Source organism: Mus caroli, chromosome 9 (genome assembly GCF_900094665.2).
Source record: "Mus caroli chromosome 9, CAROLI_EIJ_v1.1, whole genome shotgun sequence".
NCBI classification, from domain to species: domain Eukaryota; kingdom Metazoa; phylum Chordata; class Mammalia; order Rodentia; family Muridae; genus Mus; species Mus caroli.
This window is the reverse complement of record NC_034578.1, coordinates 100819293-100845143: the sequence shown is the minus strand read 5'-3', so window position 1 is coordinate 100845143 and position 25851 is coordinate 100819293. Positions and strand designations below refer to the sequence as shown.

The 25851-nt window shown below is 39.9% G+C and overlaps 1 protein-coding gene across 6 annotated transcripts in view; it reads left to right on the top strand.

Annotated features, from left to right (window-relative positions):
• Atp2c1 (ATPase secretory pathway Ca2+ transporting 1) overlaps positions 1-25851 on the top strand; it is a 109495-nt gene that overhangs the window by 66184 nt on the left and 17460 nt on the right. For all 6 annotated transcript variants that reach the window (XM_029481803.1, XM_029481805.1, XM_029481804.1 and 3 more), the window contains 12 exons: positions 2167-2322; positions 3010-3078; positions 3953-4028; positions 6974-7040; positions 9687-9811; positions 10541-10638; positions 12831-12926; positions 13020-13109; positions 15938-16042; positions 19997-20153; positions 22362-22532; positions 23577-23674. In XM_029481803.1, coding sequence (XP_029337663.1) covers positions 2167-2322; positions 3010-3078; positions 3953-4028; positions 6974-7040; positions 9687-9811; positions 10541-10638; positions 12831-12926; positions 13020-13109; positions 15938-16042; positions 19997-20153; positions 22362-22532; positions 23577-23674 — 1308 coding nt within the window. The remainder of the gene's footprint in view (positions 1-2166; positions 2323-3009; positions 3079-3952; positions 4029-6973; positions 7041-9686; positions 9812-10540; positions 10639-12830; positions 12927-13019; positions 13110-15937; positions 16043-19996; positions 20154-22361; positions 22533-23576; positions 23675-25851) is intronic.

The window sequence follows — 25851 nt, the reverse complement described above, 5'->3', positions numbered from 1 at the left end:
CATTGTCTCACATACACAGATGCAGTGTCTCACATACACAGGTCCAGTGTCTCACATACACAGGTCCAGTGCCTCACATACACAGGTCCAGTGCCTCACATACACAGATCCAGTGCCTCACATACACAGATCCAGTGCCTCACATACACAGATCCAGTGCCTCACATACACAGATGCAGTGTCTCACATACACAGGTCCAGTGTCTCACATACACAGATCCAGTGCCTCACATACACAGATCCAGTGTCTCACATACACAGATCCTTTAACTCTGTTCCTTTTCTCGCTATCTTTTTTATTCTGCTCTTTAGACTAGTGATTTCTTAATTTTTATCAAAACACTTTTTATTATTATGGATATTTTTTTTTCTTTGTGCATACCTGGACACCAGGTACATGCCTGCAGCCCATGGAGGTCAGACGAGGGCATCTGGTCTTCTGGTTCTGGAGTTACAGATAGACATGAGCCTTCAAATGGATGCTAGGAATTGAGATTGAGCCTGGGTTCTCTGGAAGAATAGCCAGTGCTCTTACCCTCTGAACCATCTCTCCAGTCTCTAGACTGGTGATTTTAATTGTTTCATCTTCCAGGTCGTTTGTTGATGGCTTTTTTTTTTTTTTTTTGAAATTTTAATGTTGACCACCCTCTAGGTATCTTTTTATTCAGTGTTTATTTTTAGTGTCTGGTTGATATAATAAATATTGATTGATTGAACTGTGTCATGTCTTATATAATCCAGGCCCCATGAAACCTAGATAGGTAGGTGCTCTACCATTCAGCTATAGATCCAGCCTCAGCCTCTAGGTTTCTAGTTACTCTCTTTATGCAATTTCTGTTGATACTTTCTATAAATTAATGTTTCTTGTTTCAGTTCTTTGAGCATAGCTACCTTTTTTTAGTCTCAGTTTGATGTCTAATCTTCCTCACAGAATGTTTTTGACAATTTCTTTCTGGTAAAATTGGCCATACTTCAAATTCTTTTAAAAAATTAGATTTATTATTTTATTTTATGGGCATTGGTGTTTGCCTTCATTGGTGTAACGCTTGTATGCCTGGTGCTTGAAGAGGCTGAAAGAGATGGTTAGATTCCTTGGAGTTGGAGTTACAGAAACCTGTGGGTTGCCGTGCCGAGGACAAAGCCTGGGCCTTTGGAAGAGCAGCAAGTGCTCCTAACTGCTCAGTGGTCTCTCCTGCCCCAAGGCGGAATTTCTTAACTATGTTTTTGTGGGGTGGAATAAGATTCTCTCTGGGTGACAGTAGATAGTAGGCATATTTTTTTTTTTAAATCTACTTATCAAAATTGCAGGAACTCTTTTCTTCATTAAGCACTGGAGTCAAAAAGTCAGCAATTTGTAGCAATTATTAAAGGATAAAATCAACTTTAAATAACTTTAAAATATTTTTATGTGCTTATATATGTGTGGGTGTACATGTTTGTGTCTTTGGAGGCACGAGATCTACCTTGGATGTCATTCCTCAGGTGCTGTCTACCTTGTTGTTTTGAGACAAGGCATCTCATTGGATCCTGAGGCATCATACTCGTCTCTGGTTGCTGGCCAGTGAGCCCTAGGCTCCGTGCCACCATGCCTGACTTTGTATGTGCTTTCTAGGGCTCAAGTTGACATTCTCCCAGGGTGCGGGTGGAGGAGGCGATTTTGCCATTGCCATGGGGCTCTGGCCTTTGACATAACTGCCCTGTCAGCAGCACAGCAATCCAGTAGTGCACTCACTGAGGGCTTTCTCTGCTCCTACACTGGGGGAACAGCCTTCTGTGGGTTCTGCTTTCAGTAACAGAGCTAGGTTACATAAATAACATTTTCCTCACCTAAAATGGTCATTTGTGTGCTTTAAAAAGGTGAACACCTTGAGACATTAAAAAAAAAAAATGTTTTGTTAGGAAAATTTGGGTTCATAGCTATAGTTTCAGCTGTTCTAAAATTTTGAATTTTAGATTAACCTGTTCTTATGGTAGCTTTCTTTGTTTCATGTGTCAGATTTTGTTGACTTCATTTAGCATATATGGTTATCTTTTGTTTTAAAGTAATGACTATAAAACAAGATGTAGCTAATGGCTGCAATGTGAATATTGGAAGAAGTGGCCATCTTAAGCCCTTGAAATGTGAAGTGGACTGTAAATTTAAACTGTGGAACACTTGTTTTCAAGGCCGTGGATCTTTCCATTGATGAGTCTAGCTTGACAGGAGAGACAGCTCCGTGCTCTAAAGTGACGGCTCCTCAGCCAGCTGCTACTAATGGAGATCTTGCCTCAAGAAGTAACATCGCCTTCATGGGAACACTGGTCAGATGTGGCAAAGCAAAGGTGATCATTTGACAAAAGCAGTCTCCTCACTAAATACATTTTTCTTTTAAAATATTTTAAAAGATACCTGTGTGTATACGTGTATGTATGTATGTGTATGGACACATGGGCACCATGGGCTGTGCATGGATGTCAGAGGACAACTTTGTGGAGTCACTTGTCTCTACCTCTGTGTGGCTGCAAGGGTTCAAATTCAACGCCTTAGCCTTGGCAGCAAGAGCCTGTATTTGCTGACCAACTTTATTTCTTCTTTTGTTATTTTTATTTTTTAGTATAGTATTGGTTATGTTCTGATCACATATTTTTCACCCAGTAGTGTATTTCAATTATTTTGTTTCCTGGTTTCTAATATTTTACCAACATACAAGTCACCATTCATTTATAGGAGCGGGAGTGGAGTGGGAGTGGAGTGGGGGTCTACAAGATGCAACATTAAGTGTTTATGGAGTGTAAGACACTTACATTTTAAAATATGAGCCTCACATCCAGGTCAGTTTGTTTCTAGGGTCTGTATTTTAAAGGAGTAAATATTAATGAGAGTAACATAAACATGTCAATCTGCAAGGAAGGAAAGGCAAGGCCTTTGTTTTGTTCTCCACCTCTTCTCCACCCCCTTCCCTTTTTTCTTTCTTTAGGTAGCAGTGATTCCATCTGAATAGAAATTAATCTCCCAGTTTTCCCCTTTAGGGTATTGTCATTGGAACAGGAGAAAATTCTGAATTTGGCGAGGTCTTTAAGATGATGCAGGCAGAAGAAGTGAGTATTTACTATGTCGGTGGGTTTTGTGAAATCTCTAATTTTCTATCGTAAGTAGTAGAAAACATATTTATAGATTCGTGGATATACTGTTGAGAACTGTAGCTTCTTCAGGATATTGCTCTTTATGTTTGCTTACAAGCGCAACTTAAATCCTATAATTGAAAGGGTCTAAGATTACATTGTGATTATTCTAAAAATTGTATGTTAAAAAAAAAAGGATGTATAGCCAGTTTTTAGATAGGTGTTATTCCTTATAGAAGATGGTTCTGTATTCCTTTGGGTGGGTATTTTATGTAATGTGCAGTATGTACTGAATACATACGTAAATGCGCACATTCTGTCAGTGTGCACCCTTACCCTAGGGTTGTTGTTGATGTTCTTTTATCTCAGATTACTACTTCTACCCAAGTTTTTAACACAACTGTGTGCGTGTGCGTGCATGGGTGCAGCGCTCGTGTGCAAAAGTTGCATCCTGTAAAGGCTCTGTCCTTCCAAAATCATCTGGATTTCTTAGCTAACCTCCAAGACTCCAGGTTATGATGTAATGTGGAATAAGAAGCTTATCAGTGAACGATCACTGAGGAGGGCAGGTCAGGAAAGCACAGAAGGCAACATAAACCTGTGTTACTAGCATGTTTGGAAAATGGCAGGAACAGCTGATCATAATGAAGTCATGGAGAAGTGCCGGAGACAGTTTTAACTCAGTGGGATGCATAGTTCTCAGTTTCTTCAGGGAAGGTGCAGTGTTAACCTTTAGGAGAGTTGTATGCTTAACTCAGGAGTGTGCACTTGAAGTACTTTGCAAAGTTCCCAGCACACTGGAAGATGTGTTCAATTCAACTTACTGTAACAATCTTCTTCATTTGTCAAGGCACCAAAAACCCCTCTGCAGAAGAGCATGGACCTCTTAGGCAAGCAGCTGTCTTTTTACTCCTTTGGTATAATAGGTAAGAGAAGAGTGAGTATGTGTACCTTTTTCACTTGGGCTCTCTTTGGGTGTTTACGGATTTATTTATCTTGCACATGTGTGTGCACATGTTTGGGGCCAGAGGACATTGTGGAAGTCAGTTCTCCAGCCGCATTTGGCTTTGTTGGACACTGTGACAAGCTCCCGTTCCTAATGAGCCATTTCATTGGCTTTGGGGCTTTCTGTTTTGAATGTGGAGGGTAGAAGAATAATTTTGCTTCCATGTTTCCTTTTTGCCTAGTACTTATTTTTTAAAATTATAAAACCACTCTGGAAACAGATAAAACCAGAATTGTGTAATTCCTATGTATAGTCAGTGAGCATTTCCCTAAACATTTTAGTATTTGTCTTTCTAGCTATGCTAGTGTTGATGACTTTCATTTCCCTTCCTCTTCTACCATCTTCCTCACCTTTCCTATTCCTCTCCTTCCTTGCTCTTTCCCTCTGTCCAACTCCCTCCCTCCCTCCCTCCATCCCTCCCTCCCTTCCTGGCTTCCTTCCTCCCTCCATCCCTCCCTCCCTCCCTGGCTTCCTTCCTCCCTTTCTTGCTTCCTTGCTTCCTCCTGTGTTTCCTTCCTTCTGCCTGCCTTCTTTCTTACTGTTTCAGCTATTCTATCATGGTATGTTGATAATGACCTAAAGCAGATTTAAAAACAGTGTAGTATTCTGTTTTCTAATCAGGCATCTTTTCAGTTTTTTACCTAGATTTTTTGATTGTTTTTAATTCATAGACATATTCTTCCAATGCAGATCATTAATAGTACATTGTAACCATTGTTCATTTCATTCAAATACATTTTTAGAAGTAAATGTTTGAGATAACATTTGCCTCAGTAATTTTAAGTTTTGATCATCCTAGGAATCTCCTGTGCTCACATTTATAAAGATGTTTACTTTAAAGAATATCACTATAGATTAATATTTCTTGTTTAAAAATTTGCTTTGCTTTTGTTTTGGTACTGGTGATTGAATCCAGGGTCTTACACTTGCTAGTCAAATGCTTACTGTAGAATACATTTCCATTTAATGTTCAGTTTTCTTTTTTTTTTTTTTAAGCTATGGAGACATATAGACCATGGTAGCTTCAAACTTATTTTATAGCCAAAGATGTCCTTGAACTCTAGGTCTTCCTATACCTCCCAAAGGTTAGGATTGCAGAGCTATGACACTATGCCTTGCTTTAACTGTTTCCTTTAAAGATTATCTGCTTCACAGCAAGATACATATGTCTGGAACTATGAGCCTCGCCAAGAAGCCAAGGCTAAGGAGGTCATAGGCTTAGAGGACAACCTACTGTTATTGTGCTAAATGGACACATTATCAGGGGACCTTCTGAATACTTAATGGCTATAGATGAGTGCAGCTCTCACCTCAAATGAGAAGCTGGTTTTTTTGTGGTACACAGTGTTTAATAGAGAGACCCAAATGGTCAAGGTGCAGAGGAAGTGATTGGACAGCTCAGCCCTAAAGGAGACATTTATGGCATCCTGCCACTAAGGTTTGGGGACTGTTGTAGAAGAGAGGGCAGAAAGTTGATGAGAGTCTGGAATGGCGTCTTGAGAAGGTGGCAGGGTCATTGTAGTCATTAATTCAGAGCAGTGGTTGCCTGAACTAGGCCTACGCAAGGTTAAGATTGAGCTAGTCATCATTCTGGTATAAATAGGGCAAGGGGCTCACGGAGCTTCACCCCTAACTGACGAGCTATTGGCAGTCTTAGTGATTGCTGGGTAGAGTCAGTTTCCATCAAGGCTCTGGCCCCTGGTAGGTTGTCTGTGCTCTAGTGGATGGCCTACACTCATGTGCATAGGAACAACGTTAATTGGGCTCAGTGGGTTATAAAAGAAATGAAGGCTTGAAATTGAGGGGGAAATATGTATGATGGGAAATGTCTCCAAATGTATGAAATTCTTAAAAAACAAAATAACCAGGATGAAATGGTAATTGTTTAAGGAGAAAGCTGTATTCTTTAAACATTGTGTAGTATATAGATGTTGTCAAAAAATTTCATGGAACTGTGTAAAAGCACCTTTAAATTTGAACAAAATAGTCTTAAAATTATATAGCTTAAGTTAGAGTTGTAACTTTCTTATACAAAGTTATTTATACCAGTACTATTAATTTTTAATCCATTATTTATGCTTTGAAATTACATTCTTTATCATAATAATATATATTATTTTATAATTCTAATGTAGAATTTTTCCTAATTCTCCCACTGTTTTTATTATAATTCTTAGTGTTTTCAAGTCAGTAATGCATTTTTATAGCAACCATTCCCTTGTATATTTTCGGTGAAACAATCCCTAAAATATCTGTTGTCTTGGTACTCACTTACCAACCACCTTGGGAGTTAGGAAGATGCTCTTGCTTTTAGCTGATGTGCCTTTTATTTGGTTTATTCGGTTGTTGATATTTATAGGTGCTTTTTTTAGTGAATTTGGTAAGTTGAAGAGGATTTTAGTCTCTTTGAGGTCGTCCTAAATATACTTTCATATGAGGTACACACTTTATGTGTGATGTCTGCATATTGGTTTATATAAAGTTTAATTCCAGTGTTAAGTTTGCAAAGTTGATAGTAAATATATGTTGATAGTACATACACACACACACACACACACACACACACACACACACACATATATGTTTTATAGATCTGCCTCCAGGTTCATCCTATGAAAATGCTGTCAGTGCTGTGCACTGTCAGTTCTGTTTTGAGAGATGAGTGAGAGCCCAGAACCATTCAGGGCAGCTTATAGTCACTTTAATCCTCTTGCTTACTGATGTCTATAAAGCCTTCATTGAGATCTGATACACTTTTCCTTCTATGTCAAGAGACTTTATGTACCCCTGAGCTTTTAATCTGTCTTTTGTAGGTGGTTATATAGAAAAGGGAAAAATGAGTATACTCATTTGATTTTGTTCTAGGTATCATCATGTTGGTTGGCTGGTTACTAGGAAAAGACATTCTGGAAATGTTCACTATTAGTGTAAGGTAAGTTCTAACATTTGTAGATTCCCGCTCACTTCATTACGGAGCTCAGTTTTTATATGGAGCTCATAAGAGTGTAATGTTTCTACTTAAACAGTTCAAAAGCCATATCCTGTTTCTGGGTATACAGAGTATCCTTATAGTTATAATATTTGCCTCACAAAGACATATATTGAAGTAATGTCACGGGAAAATGGCAACCTATTTATTTGTCACTGGAGAAGAAGCAGACTAGATGACTCATTATTGTATTTCCTTTGTAAGAAGGCAAGCTTTGTATGCTCAGAAGTTCATAGTATGAACTAGGAATCCACACTGTATTAATTTAATAATCAGTCTCCAAAGAAAGAGAGAATCTCTAAACATCAAGCATCTTTTGTCGTCCATGTAAGAGGGAAAGGCTGTGGTAGAAAAGCATCTGAGAACAGAGAATTTGTAGAGTGAACGGTCGGCCCTCACTGCTGAAACAAAAAATTGACTATGAAGTTTGAGAAAGAAGAAAAACCGAAAGAGAAAAACCTCAGAAAGATAATGAAGCAAAAGTAACAAGAATGATTTCAGGAAATACCATGTTGAGGATATTTGTGAACAGAAGAAAAAGGAGAAAAAAGGAGGTGATGTGTGGGCATGTAAGGAAGGACAGACCTCACCTAGGCAATGCAAGCAAAGGAAACTCTGAGCAGCGTCTCTCTGCAGGAGGCCAGGGTGGAGAAGATAGAAAATCAGTGTTATTACTAAGGACACATTGAGTAGATTGTAAGAAATATATAGGAAGAAAAGAGATGCCTTCTCTTGAAGGTATTTGTGACACAGTGAAGGAGCTAGATCACGAGCCGAAACTCTTTGTTTTAAAAAGAGTGTTTTGATGTGTGTGTGGGGGCACTGAATATGACCTATGGAATAAAGATGGGGAATGTGTTTGAGTTACTGTTAGCATATGGTAAGGCCAAGTTTAGTTCTCCAGTATTCCCCTGCTCCTTTTTATGCCAATATTACAAAAAAAAAAGTAGAATAAAAATTGTGGGTCCATTGGAGCCACAGCATACTGTGGTATATTGATTTATGAATTCATTTATTATTATTAATTGAATCATGAAGGAATCTTTAGTGATTTAATTTTTCTTATTTCTTGAAATTCCTTCTACTATTTTAAGAATTAATCTAACAATTATTTCTGTATGTACCAAAAATTACTGATTAAAAGGTAGATTGTTTGTGCTACCTGGAGGTGGAAAGCTGGTGGAGTAATCAACTATTAGTATCTTACTGGTTGAGTTCTGACCAATATATCCCAGTACCATATGGGAAAGTATAAAAGAAATCTTAGAGATGATCGTTGGTTGTAGGGTGTTTTGTTTTGTTTTTACACTTAATTCCTGAGGCATTCATTGAACAGAGGTGAGAATTCTTGAGTTCTGCACCATAATGGCAAAGAGGAAAATTGACAGATGACTAAACAATTGCCAGACAAAATAGAATACAGAAAACCAGATAGAAATTCTTTGGGCTTTAAAATGGGTGAAGTTAACCGTGTAATTGAAGCGTCAGGGCTATAAACTCCTGAACTGCTGAGTGAGCGCTGTTCTTCTGAGGAGAAAATGGAAAAGGCCCTTTCTCCAGGTATCTTTGTAGCAAGGACTTTATCACACAATGTCTCCAACAAGAGTACCACTGTTCTTTTCTCTAGAACAATATATGATGGTGTTCTTTCATTTTTAGTGATGCTCATTTTGTTCACTTACACGGTTTGTAAGTGGAGAAACGTCTGGGTATAAAGGTGACTCAAAGAAATGTTATGCAGAAATGGAAAAATTACCACTTGTAGTTGATGTTTCAAAATTCTAAGAACAGAAATATTCCACAGTAATGTGAAATATTACTGTCCTTTTTCACTAAATTTTCTTAAGTCTTGCTTGCTGATAAAACAACTGCAGAAGTAGCTGATTGGCTATACTGACTCATGCCTGCTACCCAGCCTAGGCAGAAGGATCATGAATTTGTGACTAGCCCAGGGTAATGAGATTCTAACACACAAAGTAAAAAGCAACTCAAAAACCCAAGCAAACAAACAAAACCCAAGACTATCAAAGTAGAGCCAGGATTGTAAGACTCTGTTAGGAGTGTCTTTGAAATCTTTGTATGCTTTCATTAACCGCAGTTCCGCTGCACCAGAGCATGTTACCCACATCAGGTATATAGACTGTCAAAACAAGGAATAGTTTTGAGTAACATTAAAACAATTCTAATGAAGTTGTTCGTAATCTATTCTTCTTTATGTTATTTGTCAGCAGACTTGAGAGTGAGAGATTGTAACGGCTTGTTAGATGTGGATTATAAATCACGGTGTGCATTCTTCTTATATATTAAGGGCTAGTGGCAGCATGAGAACAAAGGATTTCATTTCCACATTGCTCAAATGAGACAGAAGACAGTGCATGCATTTAACCCTTCAGGATGCTCAGTCTGCCACATCATTTTAAATGTTGCTTGTTTTTAGCATTTATAATCAGTCTCTAAACAAACAATGAAAAAAGTAAATTATGGTTACAGAAGTAGAGCAGAATATTAATGTTAGGAAGTAGGAATAGGAATAACTGTGTTACAACTTTAGTAACTTATATTTTAATACTGTGTATTTATTGCTTACAGTTTGGCTGTAGCTGCAATTCCTGAAGGCCTACCTATTGTGGTCACGGTGACTCTAGCCCTTGGTGTTATGAGAATGGTGAAGAAAAGGGCTATTGTAAAGAAATTGCCTATTGTGGAAACACTGGGTAAGTGTGGAGAGCAGAGGCAGAGAGGCACTGAGACAGAGAGCCAGTGTACTTTACTGTGTCTCTGTTTTTCCGTTATTGACATCATAGTGATGTTGGGCCCAAGCAATCAAAATAGGCAATTAAAAATTCATTTCTCAGGAGCTGTCTTTCTACATCAATGGAGTATGTTAATGCTTAGATCATGTTTTGGTTTGCATACTCTGAATGAAGTCTTGGAGCAAAATTAATTTTTTGATAGTTGATAATTACGGAGCTCAGAGTTTCCTGCTTAGGTTGACTGTTTATATTAAGAACAATAAATATGTCCTGGTTATATTGATATAATGATTTTATTCTTAAATACCACAAAACTTCTTTTAAAAGCAGTTTAGCTATTCAAAAATGCTTTAAATTCAATTTCTCATTGTAATACCTTGAAAGGGCCAACTGAAAAAATTGTGTGGGTGTACATGTCAGGATCTCCAAACTTCCTAGAAAATGGAGTCTGAAAGTTATTGGCCAAAGCTAATGTGAAGTAGCTTTGTAGGAACTAAGAAAAAGTTAACTTGGACATTTTGTTTCTGACTTAGAAATTTTATGAAGAAGCAAACATAATATAAGAAATTATAATTACCAATGACTTGACAGTTCAGAGAGCTGGAGCACTGTTTCCAGGAGTTTTACTTATTTTCTAAGTTAGCCTGTTTTCCTCTGAGTCTGTGGTGACGCCCAGTGATTTATTTTTAGGCTGCTGTAATGTGATTTGTTCAGATAAAACTGGAACCCTGACGAAGAACGAGATGACTGTTACTCACATCCTCACTTCCGACGGCCTGCATGCTGAGGTGTGGAGCTTCCCTCCTAAGATCGCCTTCCCTTGTTCAGAAACTGAGTGTTTAAAAGCCCAGTGTTTACCTCCAAACTCTCTTTTCTTCCCATGTGGTTTTATTGCTAAGTTCACATTGTGTGTATAATTTAGAAGCTTAGATCCCTTGGTAACAGCTCTTCATCTACTCATCACCGAGTCGTACAGGTTTTAACCTACTAAACTACCTGCCTGGATAGCTTTTCTATAGCTAGCTTCTCTGATCCATGACCTGGCCTTCTGATGCATCCTTCTGAGTAGTCTTTCTGTATTTACTTTGTCTCCTGTGGGAACATGGACATGGAAGTGGGGGAAAGTGGAGACAGAGCCCATGATGATGCCTGGGATTCAGACTCCAGAGACCAGCAGCAGAGTGCAGATCTAACTCTATTGTTTATTACACAAGCTTATATTTAGCTTTTTAGCCAATTAGGGTATGTTTATGTGTTCAAGGGCAAATCAGGGTGCACCAGGTGTTGTTTAGCAGAATCTGACGGGCCTGTCCAGGAGCCTGTAGAGAGGGGCTGAACCCCCATGGAAATTTCTGTGAAGACAGGGGAAGCAGCCACAGCCCTGGCCTTGGGTCCTTTGTGATGTCTCAGTGGTATGCCGGGATCCACTTCAGATCCACTGTACAGTGGATCAGGACTCTTCAAGGCATCACAGGTGCCTGTGGTTCCTTCCTCTCCATCCCATGTCTTCCTTCACGAGGCTTATCCCCATACCCCACAGTTCCCACACTCTCCGTACTCTGAGAACCTTTCATAGAAGTGCAGGGAGCAGTCACCCCTGCACTAAGATGATTCAGTTGTTCTCTGTTGAACTGAGACGAATGAACTGTGGCTCTTAAGGCTCTGTGCAGCCTCTTCCTTCCTTCTCCAGCCTTAGCTATCCCCCACCCACACCCCCCTCCCGTTAATGGTACATGAAACATACTAGCTTCATAGTCCCCTCCCTGTGACCTGTGTTGCTGCCTACTGTGTATTATAGCTGAATGCCTGCCTCCCTACCTCCTCAGGAAAACCTAACTGAGAACTGGCCCTATGATACGTGTTTATACACGTTTGGTTTTATTTTTTGCTTTCCAGTCTTTATCCCAGCTAAACGTTTCTTCCCTTTTTCCTATTAGACGATGAGTTGTTAAGAGCAGGAGCTGTGTTGCCCATCCCAGGCCTCCCACGTCGTAGTGAACACCTGACAAATGATTATATAAGCTTATTATTAACAATCTCTGTGGTGTACTTTTTTCAGAAAATGAAAGAAAGCTAGTTCTAGGTCCAATCTTTGCAGACTCTGATTAGAATATTCTTAATATTAGTTATGAAGGGCACTGAGTTTAAAAATTTGTAGATAATTCATCAAAGAAAACAAACATTAAAAAGTTGAAAGAATTTTATACTGGGGTTTGTTTAGGTCTGTTTTACAAAGTCCTTAAAGTGAGATTATTTTATTTAGGTTGTTAGGTTTGATCAAGGATACCTAATGCTATTATGTAATCTTCTTTCAGAAAGGTAGTTGGAGCTACCTATGCTGGTATGCATGGCGGACAGGATATAAGTTTCTCTTCAGAGTCCCACCATTTTATGTTAAACATTAATGACTTCTTATTTTTTTCCTTCTTCTAAACTTTTATTATTTTAATTGTTACAGTTGTTTGGCTACATTCTGGCCACTTGGGATTTTTGGCTTGTTTCATGTGTGAATTTCTGTTTTTTAGGATGGCCATGTACTGTGCTGTTAGAGCAGTCTGTCAGTTCCAGGCTGAGCCTTTCACTGTCCTTAAGACTGTTTGCCAGGAAACAGAGTTCCAGCCGTTATGTGTACTCGGGTCTTGGGAGCCTAGACATGATGGTAGTGGGCTTCAGGGTTTTCTTCAAGCTGTAGTATACTGTTATATGAAGTTAAGCTCACTTATATAGAGATTTTTTTCATGGTTTTCTTGTCTTTTTATAATGTATTTTTTGAACAGACAGAAATACCATTTTAGGTTAATCAGTACCCTCAATACAATTTCTGGCCCTCTAATAAAAATGACCCATTGTAGATATGCTTTATTGTTAGGCCTTTGTATTACCAGCAGCATGACTGGAAAATGACATGAATATAGCGCTTAAAGCACTGTTTGACTGCCATCGGGTCTCGTGGCTACTAATCCCACTTCATGTTCCTCAGGTCACTGGAGTTGGCTATAATCAGTTTGGTGAAGTGATCGTTGATGGTGATGTTGTCCATGGATTCTATAACCCAGCTGTTAGCAGAATTGTTGAGGTAAAATTATATTGTCCAAAAAGTTAACTTGCTGCGTCATAATGACTTAAGCCAGAGTGTTGGGTTCTTATGGTTTTTATGCATTTCTTTTAGGCAGGCTGTGTGTGCAATGATGCTGTAATTAGGAACAACACTCTGATGGGAAAGCCAACTGAAGGAGCCTTAATCGCTCTTGCTATGAAGGTATGTGTTTAGTATCTTTGACATGTGGGATATAATCCTGCCAGCAGAATCTAAGGCCTTTCAGATCCATCATTACTGTGTTGTAGGGTATTCAGTAAGACTCATTTTTCTGTTACTTTAAACTGTCATTGGGGATCAGTTAAATTTACAAAATAGAACAGTTTCAGTGTAACTTACTCTTCACTGCAAGGTATGTTGCTGTTAAAAATCTCGTAAATAAGTAAAAGATAATGTTCTGAAATACTGTTGAATCTTTACATTAGTAAAAAAGAGTCTCTAGAAACGTCTTGTACAAACCTAAATGCACTTATAGGAAATAAGCTTTTTCCTTCCAATCTTTTCCTTTACCCACTTCTTAAAGTCAGTGTTATTAAATCTGTGTCTGGGAGAGAGGAAGTACTGTTCCTGTAATTTGTTCAGGTTGAGCCCACATCCTAAGTTTACATTTACTTCAGCGAGAAACCTGCTATTTACGTAACAGACATCTCCAACTTTTATAAATAGTTTGATAAAGCACTGAGATTTGAATGATGCAGGATTCTTCTGTATGTGATTCCTGGAAGTGAGAGCCAGCCTGCAGCTGCAGGTCACTGGAAGTGAGAGCCAGCCTGCAGCTGCAGGTCCCTGGAGCACTGAATCCAGAAGAAGCCGAGCACTGGTTTACTTAGCCACTCACTTGTTCCTTTTCATGTATATAATAGAGATTGAAGGAGCCTTAATCGCTCTTGCTATGAAGGTATGTGTTTAGGGCCTTCCCTATGCCAGTCAAGCACTGACTCTGAGATAAACCACTGCCCACTAGTTTTAGACTATAAATGTTTTCTCTATAGAAAGCTACATTTCTCTATCATCTGGCCTTATAACTAGAAAACATGTACAGCTTTTATAAGAATAATAAAAATATGGATCAGGTGTCAGATATTTCCTGTTTGTGTTTAACAAGCTACTAGCTTCTTCCTAGAGGCATTAATACCACTATCCTTGGAACAAAGGAAAGGCAGAGCAAGTTCCTGAAGCCTGGAGCTTGACTTTAAAGGACAGAAAGGGCTCAGTGAGCATAGGGAGGGGCTAGACTGAGAGCAGGAGGGAATAGCTAGGTGTGGACTGAGTGGTCAAGAGTGATCATCTGGCTACTACGGAAGGAATGAATGGTGTTTGGGTAAAGAGGGAATTGTTAAACTGTATTCAATGGATATGTGAGTGCCAAGAGAACTCTGAACATATTTCTGAGGAAAATAGATGCTAAATTACATGGACTTTTTAATAGTCCTAAAATATATTTGACTGTTTAGAATAAGAGGCAAAGGGATGATCAAAAGATTGGAGTAAGAACAACTATATGGCATTAGTAGTTATTATTTATAGTGTGGTGGGTGTTATGTAACAATTTCCTAGGACCTAGGGAGACCACAACAAATACTCGTGTATGGGTGCTCACACATACACAGAGACAGACATGCACACATGCACATGTGCATGCAAATGCAATCTACTCATCCAAGACAGGGGATCTATGACAGACCAAGCTACAGATACTACCAAAGTCCAGCTTGGTGAACCAATGAGCTTTAGTGGGTTTGCTTATAGAAATATGGGAAAGAAATTACTTACAGGAGCGGAAGTGACCCTAAGACAGCTGCATCACCAAGGCCACCTCAGATGCATGACATAGCACAAAAGCTGGGACACCTGGAGCACTGTGCACAGCCTGGAGCCAGTTAAACAGGCTGGAGAGTGACCTTTCCAAGTGACTCTGCTCTCTACCTCTCCTGGCAGCTCAGGTTTTCTGCTTCTTCTAGGCAACTGCCTGGTCTCAGTCATCTTTGTATCTTGACTTGTCTGAGAGTGGCTCTGAAGAGTCTTTATTGCTTTGTTTGAGTGGAGGGCCTTAGTAAATCTGGTCAGCTTCAGGGACCTGCTGAAGCTCTTTTGATTTGTTTACCTTCCTGAAGGATGAGATGTTTCAGACTGATAGAAAGTGTCATATAACAGTGGACTAAATACTTAGCATTGCGATGAAAGCAATAGACAAGAAAGACTCCAGTTGCTAATAAGTGAAGGGTTAAATAGGAGACTGTTCTTGATTAGGAAAGTTCATCTTCAGTATTGGTCAGGCACTTTTATTTATTTGTATGTTGTTTTCTTCCAGAATTTGAGCTGGTAGAGAGATTAATAAAGCCTTTATGAAAGCTTAAATATATAGTCTAGTGTTCTACCTGTGTAGTGAGGCTTTCATGTTCAAATTGAATGTGCTCTTTGAGGGTGTACTCGCTGGTTTTGTGTCAACTTGACACAAGCTGGAGTTATCACAGAGAAAGGAGCTTCAGTTGAGAAAATGACTACATGAGATCCATCTGTAAGGCATTTTCTCAATTAGTGATCAAGAGGGAAAGGCCCCTTGTGGGTGGTGCCATCCCTGGGCTAGTATTCTTGGGTTCTATAAGAGAGCAGGCTGAGCAAGCCAGAGGATGCAGGCTAGTAAGTAACATCCCTCCATGGCCTCTGCGTTAGCTCCTGCTTTCAGACCTGCTTGAGTTCCAGTCCTGACTTCCTTTGGTGATGAACAGCAATATGGAAGTATAAGCTGAATAAACCCTTTCCTCCCCAATTTGCTTATTGGCCATAATGTTTTGTGTAGGTTTAGAAACCCTGAGTAAGACAGAGGGAAATGCTGTCTTTATAGATGGAACATTGTTGTTCTCTCACTAATAAGGAAAAGGATCCAGTTATCTTAACATGTTGTAAGTTGTGATTTACCTTCCTTGTTAAAGGGAAAAAAAAACACATATTCTTTAGAGTTAATTTTATTTTTTATTTTGCTCTTACAGATGGGTCTTGATGGACTGCAACAAGACTACATCAGAAAAGCTGAATACCCTTTTAGTTCTGAGCAAAAGTGGATGGCTGTTAAGTGTGTGCACCGAACACAGCAGGTATTCAAAAATATTTATACATAATTCTAGCACTGGGGATGCTGAAGCAGGGTTGCTACAAATTTGAAGTCATCGACACAGTGCATTCCAGGCTAGCCTCAGCTATAGGGTGTGCATTCCAGGCTAGCCTCAGCTATAGGGTTGAGCTCTTATCTCATACCTATCTCAAAATAATAAAGAATACATCTAATGTCTACTTAGGTGACAACTTTATTTTTTAATCTACTGTTGTTTTTGTTGTTGTTTTTTAAAAAAAAAAAAAAAAAAAAAAAACCCAAAACCCCAGGCATTTGATTTTACCAGTGAAGATTTAGGAACCAGATGCTGAGGTGAAAACAGAGGCAGAGAAAGCACCCAGCTGACCTTATTCTACTGATGTCCCTGAAGGAAAAAAATCCTCTTTTTCCTTTCCCACACTGTCTTAAATATCCTTCAACTGAAAGACCCCCTCCCCCTTCATTTACTTATCTCTTGGATGAAAATTGTGTGCTACAGTTGAGCCACACCACAAGGGATTTCCAGTAAAAAGCACAATCTTGTAGGTTACAGTGTGATCAGATATCCTGTGACAACCTACCATTAGATTAATGAATTACTCTAATAGAACCTGTTGCCTTAAAGTAGTGCTTCGCAACCAGTGGGTCGTGACCCATCCTGGGGCTCACATATCAGATATTCAGTATAACATATTTACTTTACAATTCATAACAGCAAAATTACAGTTATGATGTATCCATGAAAATTATTTTATGGTTGGGTTCACCACACATGAAGGTCACAGCATTAGGAAGGTTGAGAACTACTAGTTTAGAGCATGACAGTCACAGTGGACTGACGTCTTTATTATGACACTCTATTGCATTTGTATACTAAGTGTTTAGTTTGCTTGTGACCTAACAGCGTTCGTGGGTTATAGCACAGTCTTAGGTATGGAGAGCTTTTGACGTCAGGTTCTCTTGGTATGCGTTTCTTCTCACTGAGAGTTCATTATAGGTTGCTGTTGATTTTATGTTTTTGGACTGCTTTTCACTGAAGGAATGTCTTATCCTTAGAATAAATAAGACCACATTAACTATGTGATTTTTCTCCGAATTTTTCAACCTGAAGACTTCCTGCAAGAAGAAAGCAACCAATAGACGTAGTAGATGAAACTTAAGCACACAAGTGAGACTCTGGATATGGAAGGCAGGGCAGCCTGACAGATGGGGCAGACTTGCTAGTTTAAAAACAACTGGAATTGTTCAGTTAGTGTGTGCGTTCGTTCTTTCTTTCTTCCTTTTATTTATTTATTCATTTATTTATAGAGGAGTCTTTTGAATGTGACATTTTAAATATTTACTTTCCTAGTCTCTGGATTAAAAGATAAAACCCCATAAGTACTTTTAAAAGTGGTAAGACTGGCAAAAATGGGAGGGAAGGTTGAGAGTCTGAGAGATTAGCAGTAACGCTTCCTCCCCAATGCCTCTGGGTCTCTTAAGCCCATCACTGTTCTTTTATCCTGTTCTGGTCAGAGTGGAGTAGTCCGAGCAGAGGAAGGCAGTGGAGCGCTGGCAGGCTCAGCTCTGGAAGCTGACTGCTCTCCTGAGTGTGTCCCTCAGCCTGTCCCTGCTGTATGATACTGGGCGTTCAGGAACAGCTCCCTGCTCTTTTTGGTAGCAAGGACAAAAACTTTCCCACTCTTGGACTTCCCTTGCTCCCTTGCAGCAGATCTCCAGCTGGCCACTGTTACCAGGGCCCAGGGAGCTGCTGGTTCTTCAGTTGTGGGATAGTCAGAGTTACTGGTGACTGGTGGGAGTGGTTAGTGTAAAGGCACAAACTGAACCAGCAGACATAGGCGCTGAGAAATAAAGGTCATGCCTAATGCTGAAGGAGGTTCCTGAAGACCGTGACAAGTGCCAGTAAGTCTTAAGTAGATCGCTAGGTGATAACTAGGGCCTGTGCCAGGAGTAGAGTAGAAAGCGAGAAGTAGCCGATGGAGGACACAGGAAGGTCAGAAAGGAAGGTTCGAGATTGAGGACACATGCAACAGTGGGAGTAGCATAGAGAGGACAGCAAGTACGAGTGTGCCCGCATGCTGCTCAGCCGTTAATGTCAGCACTCAGGGAGGAGCATTCGGACCGCTGTGTGTTTGAGCCCAGATTGGTCTGTGTATATCAAATTCCAGAACAGCCAAGGGCTAGAGACACCCATCTCTAAGAAGACAAACAGCAACACAACAAAACAAACAAAAAGAGAGAAATAAAATCTTGTTAAATAATGCTAGAAACATTTGTAGAACAGAAAGATTTTAGGTTTTATAGTAAAATGGCCTGTCTAGCTCCTTGAAAGTGTGAAATGGGGGACAGTGTAAGGGGATAGACACAGGAAGGACGCTCCCTTAGTGTTGAAAAATGATGAGATGCTTGGAAAAAAGCATTTGTAAAGTCTCCAGAGATGTTTGAAGTAGGGGCAGTAAGGCCAGAGGGCTGTCACATCGGACGGCTTAGGGCTAACTGTGGCTCTTTGGTGCTTTGTGCTGCAACAGTGGGCACTGGGGAGACAGTGCTCAAAGCCTCCGCAGGAGGGGAGCTTAGCAGTGTGGGAGCATGGTGTGGATACTGTTGGCTAAGGTAAGGAAAGGAGATGTTGATTTGGGAGTTGGAGGTGGGTTAAGGGGAGTTCCTGATTCATTAGTGCAAAAGGCCCCCACATCTCAACTTAGAAGGGACAAGAGAGGAAGACTGAAGAGCGCAGCTTTCCAGAAAAAGGAGAGCTAGAGGTACTGCTTGCCTGCTCTTTCTCTCCTCTGAATATTACCACATGAGGTTTTTATGTCACATTGAAGAGTTTAGGAAGTGTGAATGAGAGCTATAAATGGAGCTAAGAAAAACAAAAGATGCTAACTTCATAGATGACAAAACTTACAGAAAGAGAGGTAAGGATGGGTCAGTGAGGACAGGCCATAAACACATCCACACCTCCCACTGTCCATGCCCCAGACAGCTCCCTGCTGCAGTTGCTGATAGCCCTAGTGACTGGAGGGAGGCTGAGAGTGGACACACACTGTCCACAGCCATGGGTAGAAGAGGCAAACTGTGGTGGCCCCTAGATTATTATCTAGAAATGACACAAGTGCTTGCTCTAGTTACAGGCTGAAACATCCTACCTGACTTTGGACTTAAGGGCTGCATCAAGGAAATACACCCGTGTCTGATGAGAGAGCCAGGGTGTTAGAGAGCCACTGTACTCATTACTGTGCTTGGCTCAGTAGGAAGGAATCATAGTGCAAGTTCTGATAACTTGTGCTTTATATTATAAAGATTGGAGAGTGAACATAGATGCACCTGGCCAAATAGACATCACAGTGTAGAATGTGTAAATGGTTAACTGAGAGAGTCACACTGTAAATGTATCAAAACCTCAGGAATACAGAGGGGTATGGCCTAGAATGAAAAGGACAGGTAGGGGCTGCAGGTCTTTATTAGAAGCTACTAGCGGCTATTTTGTATTTGTTTTTCAATGCTGGGAATTCAATTTAGGACCTTGTATGTGGTAGGTTGAATATTACTTCTGCTATGATAAGTGGGAGAGATGTGTTATTGTGAGAGTTAGAGCGTCATAGGTAAGTAGGCCTAGATACAAACAAGCACATAGTCATTAATAAACAGCCTGAGCCATTGCCCCTGGGCTGAGCCATTTCCCTGCTGCCTGGTGAAGAAGAACCATGTTCCAGGTCTTACAGTGCCCAGCGCAAGGTTTAGTAAAGTGTCGCTTACAGTGTAAGGTCTGGCAGGACATACAGCTAACTCCCACTTGGGCTAGTAATCTCTAAAGTTTATGTGCCACTCAAAGCATTGGGCTTGAATAACTTTGTAAGGATTTATGAGAGATTGGATGAATGTATGAAGGACACACACACACACACACACACACACACACAATTTGAATGTAAACTTGGTATGTTTTTCTCTTTAGGACAGACCAGAGATTTGTTTTATGAAGGGTGCTTATGAGCAGGTGATTAAGTATTGTACTACATACAACAGCAAAGGGCAGACTCTGGCACTTACCCAGCAGCAGAGAGATTTGTATCAACAAGAGAAGGCACGGATGGGCTCAGCGGGACTCAGAGGTAAGGACGGCTGTTTCAGCATAGTTCCTGTTCCGGGAACAAAGGCCTTCTGTTAATTGTAGCCGAATCCCTACTTCACTTCTGAAGTGTCTGACTCTACCCCAGACGTCAGAACTCTGTAAATGTGCAGTGTTCTCTGTGCAGGGCGGATATTTTAAAGAACTTCATCTTCTATAAATTCCTGTTAGATTTATTTTGTGTGTATGTGGGGAGGGGGGCATGGTAGATAAAACTTGAAAATCAACTTTCTACTTCTACTGTGTGAGTTCCAGGAATGAAGCTCACGTTGTCAGGGTCGGTAGCAAGTCCCTTTATGTGTCAGGCCATTTGCTGAAGCACTGCTGAGGTTTTCTGTGTGGTTTGCGCTGAAGCATTGGGAAGTGGACCAGAGTTGTTAGTGGAAATATTTATTTCATAGACTTCAGAAAATACTGTCATCTTTGTCTCATGTTTTTTTTTCATCTTCCCCTCCTTGGTATTACTATAATGGGGGATTTAAATATTAAATATGAATGTGTATACATTAAAATATTAATTGATATGTGGTTATGCTTTATCTTACAAAGTTTGTTTCTTAAAAATGCTTGTGGTTCTAAATTTTGAAACTACAACATATTTTAGGTATTTATTTATTTATTCATTGACGATTATGACCACCCATCTGACAAGAGGAAACTTCAGTGAGGAAGAATTTGTTTTGATGTTGAATGTACTAACCTTCATGAAGGTAGTGGCCAGCATGATGGGGAAGGCATGGTGGTAGGAGTGACTCAGTAGCAACAGGAGAGAGGTTGCCGCTACCTTACATCTCAGGGCAGTAGACAGGCCAGGATGGTGAACTGTAAAGCTTAAGTTCTGTCCTGAAGTGACCCACTTCCTCCAGGTAGGTCCATATTCTGAAGGTTCCACAACCTCTCAAAACAGCATTACCAGCTGGGGACCAAGTGTTCAAACACATCAAGGGTATAGAAAATAGCATATTTAAACCATAGGAACTGTTTTGTATCAGAAGGCTTCCTTTACGGACATTGCATATGTATTCTTGGTCTAAAGAACCTCTTCAGTAAGTCTTTATTAGTGTTAAAGAGGGCCTAAATACAGATTAACAATGCCTGTATAGTGCCACCCCTCCATTGGGAGGACGCAGACGTGATCTCCTTTCTCAGGCTATGCTAGCATGCAGATGGATACTCTTCATCTCCTTTCATTGCCATCTGCCTCTCCCCTGGCACCAGGGATGGCCAGGTCCTTGAGAGTGAGTGCCTTTGTGGGTATATCTGCACGCGTAAACACAAGTGCTTTGCCTGCAGTTTGGTCATTCAATGCTCTGCGTGTGAATTTGCTTGAGTAAGGGTAAGTACTACTTTGGTCTCTTTAGGGACTTTGCAGGCTCTCTTTGAGACACTGAAGTTTAGTGTGCTTTTGTAGGCACTTGTTAGTGTTTGGTCTCATAAAAATCTCCTTGCTACAAGTACATCCTTTTGATTTACAAGGGTAGGGACCAGAGCTTACAGAATTCTGAGAGTAAGCTGAGTGATATTTTAGAAATGTGCGTGACTTTCTGTTTAATCTTGTAGCCCAATGGTGACAGGACACTATAAACATAATGATATGGTAGTTACGAGCTCTTAGAGAGCTAGAAGTTTGAGAAGAAATGCTTGTTATGTTTGGAGGCAGTGAGAACAGACTTTGTTGGAATTAATGACCTTAAGACCACTTTGTAGATGACCTTTCTCTTTCTAGTGTTTAGCATGTATGAAGTTGTGTATACATAGGGTGTATAGAATTGATACAATCTTCTCTGATGAAGATATATTAGAAACAACTTTCAAAGGGGCCTGTTCGCTTAAATTTGAGTTTTAAGGTTTGACAAACCAATATTTTCCCTAAATAACGAATTGTATTTTCTAAAGAGATTGGAGTTCTTTGGTTCGTAGCCACATGTGGTTGCTATGAGAGAATGTTCTTAATTCTTTCTCATTTGTCTTCTCTGCTTAACAGGTTTATTCCTTTTAATTTTTAGTAGCCTAAAAGCAACTTTTATATATATAACCATTGAACTACAATGTATTGGTATGTGATAAGTTTGAATTATAAATAATATGCCACAACTACAAATGATATTATAATCTTATGTGATTTATTATCAGCTAAGTTTAAGGCTTTCACAACCAGTATTTTGCAGTTTTGATTTTATTATTTTCCAAGTTCTTGCCTTGGCATCTGGTCCGGAACTGGGGCAGCTGACCTTCCTTGGCCTGGTCGGAATCATTGACCCTCCTAGAACTGGTGTGAAGGAAGCTGTCACAACACTCATTGCCTCAGGAGTCTCCATCAAAATGATCACTGGAGATTCTCAGGAGACTGCAATTGCCATCGGTATAACTGGGTTGTTACATTTTGCTTTCAATATGTTTCAGAAAACATCATCAAGTTTTGTAAACATTAGCTAGGAAATATGTTAATATGCAATTGATTATAAAACATCAACTTACTCATTTTTGCTCAAACTTATAAAAGATTGTTGCTAAACTAAATTTTAGTTAAAAAAGAATATTGAAAACAGATGATTAACTCATGAAATCATTTGTATTTATTCACAGAAGAGTAGTTGACCTTTTTAGCTTTAATTATCCTCTTGCTGACAGGTATAAACACTAGCTCAGGGATGTAAAAGGAAAGACGAATTGAAGTTTATCTTTTCAGTTTGAGTATAACTTTCGAAGCAGATTAAGCATAAAGACTAAGAGGCCAGCTTGTTCTCTGTCTTGTTACCATCAGGGATGTGCTGTGGTTTGAAAGTTAGTTACTTCAGGAATGTATGGTAGAGAGAAGTGTAAGTGCCACCTGTAAAGAATAAACTTCACATTCCCCAAACTCTGTTAATTCTGGTTTTATTAATTTGTGATGGGTCTGGACTAAAGATTTCACACGTTGTTATCTTAAGAAGGGTCACAGATGTGGTGTTGGAAGGGTGACTTCTCAACGCGGCCTTTGATCTAAATGGAACTACATGATTGCATGCAGCTAAATGTGCCATCGGCTTTTCTGGCTTCAATTACTTTGCTTATGGTACATTCTGATTGTCATTAGAACTGAGCTGCTGAGCAGAAATGGACTAGTCTAGGTTTAATTTTTAGGGTTTGCTGGCTTAGGGACAATTCTGTATTCTTAAATTTAAACAAAAACCAAATACTCAGAGAACTTCAGACCCCACTATGAATTTCAGCCAGTTTTGTTTACCAGTTGTTTTCTTTTATGATTCCTAGATATACTTTTCACATGTAAAAAGAAGTAAACAAGATCATATTAAATGAGCAGAGCTTTACTAACTCTGCAAGCAAAGACATTTATATATATATATATATATATATATATATATATATATATATATTTATTTATTTTTGTGTCCTTTCACTTTAGCGAGTCGTCTGGGATTGTACTCTAAGACCTCACAGTCGGTGTCTGGGGAAGAAGTCGACACAATGGAGGTGCAGCACCTCTCGCAGATCGTGCCAAAGGTAAGTCTGCAGGAGTCAGCGCCGAGCCCAGGCTCAGGCCCCAGCCCTTGTTCCTGTCACCGAGAAACTGGTTACTTGCAAAGGAGACATGCTTACCAAATTTGCTGCTCTAGATTCTGAACTGAAATTTCTGGGAAATAAACCATATTGTTTTTTATGTTGCAATCATTAGAAAAATATTGTAAAGTCATTACCTCTAGTAAGAACTACATTTCCTGTGAGGAAAGCACTGTGGTGATTTAGGGCTTGTATGTACATGTTAGAAGACGGAGAGAGCACAGTTGGCACTACTTACACTTTAATTCTGTTTTTATTTTTGCTTGAGTTTGTTTATACTTTTGAAGAAATTGAGGTGTTGTTTACAGACAGTAAAACATACTATGCTAAAGTGCAGCTCTGAGTTTGGACAGATTCAAGATATCTTAAATTGTCACAAATAGGATACAGAATAGTTTCTTATTGTCCCTCAGATCTCTCACGACCTTTTGTATTCAGCTGCTCTCCTAGGTTGAGAGCTTGGCAGCAGTGATTCATTTTTTTATTTCTACAGTTTCATGTCTTATTCATTCAGCTCTGTAAGAATGAGACCTTATAGCATGAGACTTTTGAATTTGATTCTTGATTCTTTGACACTTAGTGCTTTGGATATGGCACTTCACTGTGTTGCTATATCTAAGTCCTCTCTCTCCCACTCCCTTAAACTGCTGAGCAGTGTTGGACTGTAGGGTCACTGTATCTCTTCAATTCAAGGACTGTTGGGTCTTCTCAGTGTTTGCTGATAGTGAATGAAACTGTGTGTACTAGTTTCTTTGTGACAGTCAGTTGTCCTTGTGTAAATACCTGAGTGAAATGGAAACTTAAAGGTTCTTTGGAAAGCTCGTTGTGTTGGATGGTGTTTTGCTAAGGCAATTGTTAAAAGGAATGTTTCATTGAAGTGGACACAGGTGAAAGACTTAAGGCAGACTCATTTCGCTGAAGCATACACTGGAAAAAAGATGTTCTGCTAAAGCAAGCACGTGACAGGAGGATTCTTTGCTAACAATGCATGTATTGGTCTGCCTTACATTGTGTAGTTGAGCTGCATTTCTCGTGACTCCATAGAGAGAAGTGCACCAAAAAACTTGTGGTGTGCTGCAGTTTCTTACTGCTTCCGTGGACTCCGGCTGATAGGATGCACATGCTGAGACAAGACCCATGGAAGACACCTGATGCTTGAAGGAAGTATTAATGGGCCCACTGGACTGTCAAAGAGAGGCTGAGCTTAGCTTCTTACACTGCTAAAAGCTTCTTGGTCTCAAGTCTTCACTGATCTCCACTTGCCTGAGAGAGGCATAGCCAAGCACTTTTCCTGGCCTTCCTGTTGGCCTTGGTCCCTCCTGCTGGCTGGTGCTGAGGCTGAAGCCTGGCTGTCTCTGCTAGGTGTGTCACTGCTGCTGGTTCCTATTTGCCACCCCAGCTCTCCTGAACTGGACTCCTGTTGTATCCATGAAGTGTTTTCAAGTGGACAGAGCTGCTGCTGCTGACCTGTGAACTAAACTGCTGATTTCCAGACATGGGATAAAGCCCATTTCTAAACAGGTCCACTTCCCCTGTATCCCTTTTCCCTACTACATCTGGTGGTGTGTTAGAAGGGAGGCTAAAGTGTTTAAGAACCATCATTAAATATAGGGTTTGGAAAAATTAAAGTCACACCTGAGTAATTTCTGGGTCATATGGCTCATGACTTCTTTTTTTTTTTTTTCTCTTTTTTCTTTTCTCTTTTTTTTATTAGATATTTTCTTTATTTACATTTCAAATGCTATCCTTATACCCTTCCCCTGCCCTGCTCCCCTACCCACCCACTCCACTTCTAGGCCCTGGCATTCCCCTGTACTGTGGCATATAAAGTTTGCAATACCAAGGGGCCTCTCTTCCCAGTGATGGCTGACTAGGTCATCTTCTGCTACATATGCAGCTAGAGACACGAGCTCTGGGGATACTGATTAGTTCATATTGTTGTTCCACCTATAAGGGTTGCAGACCCCTTCAGCTCCTTGGGTGCTTTCTCTAGCTTCTCCATTGGGGGCCCTGTGTTCCATCTTATAGATGACTGTGAGCATCCACTTCTGTATTTGCCAGGCACTGGCATAGCCTCATACGAGACAGCTATATCAGGGTCCCTTCAGCAAAATCTTGCT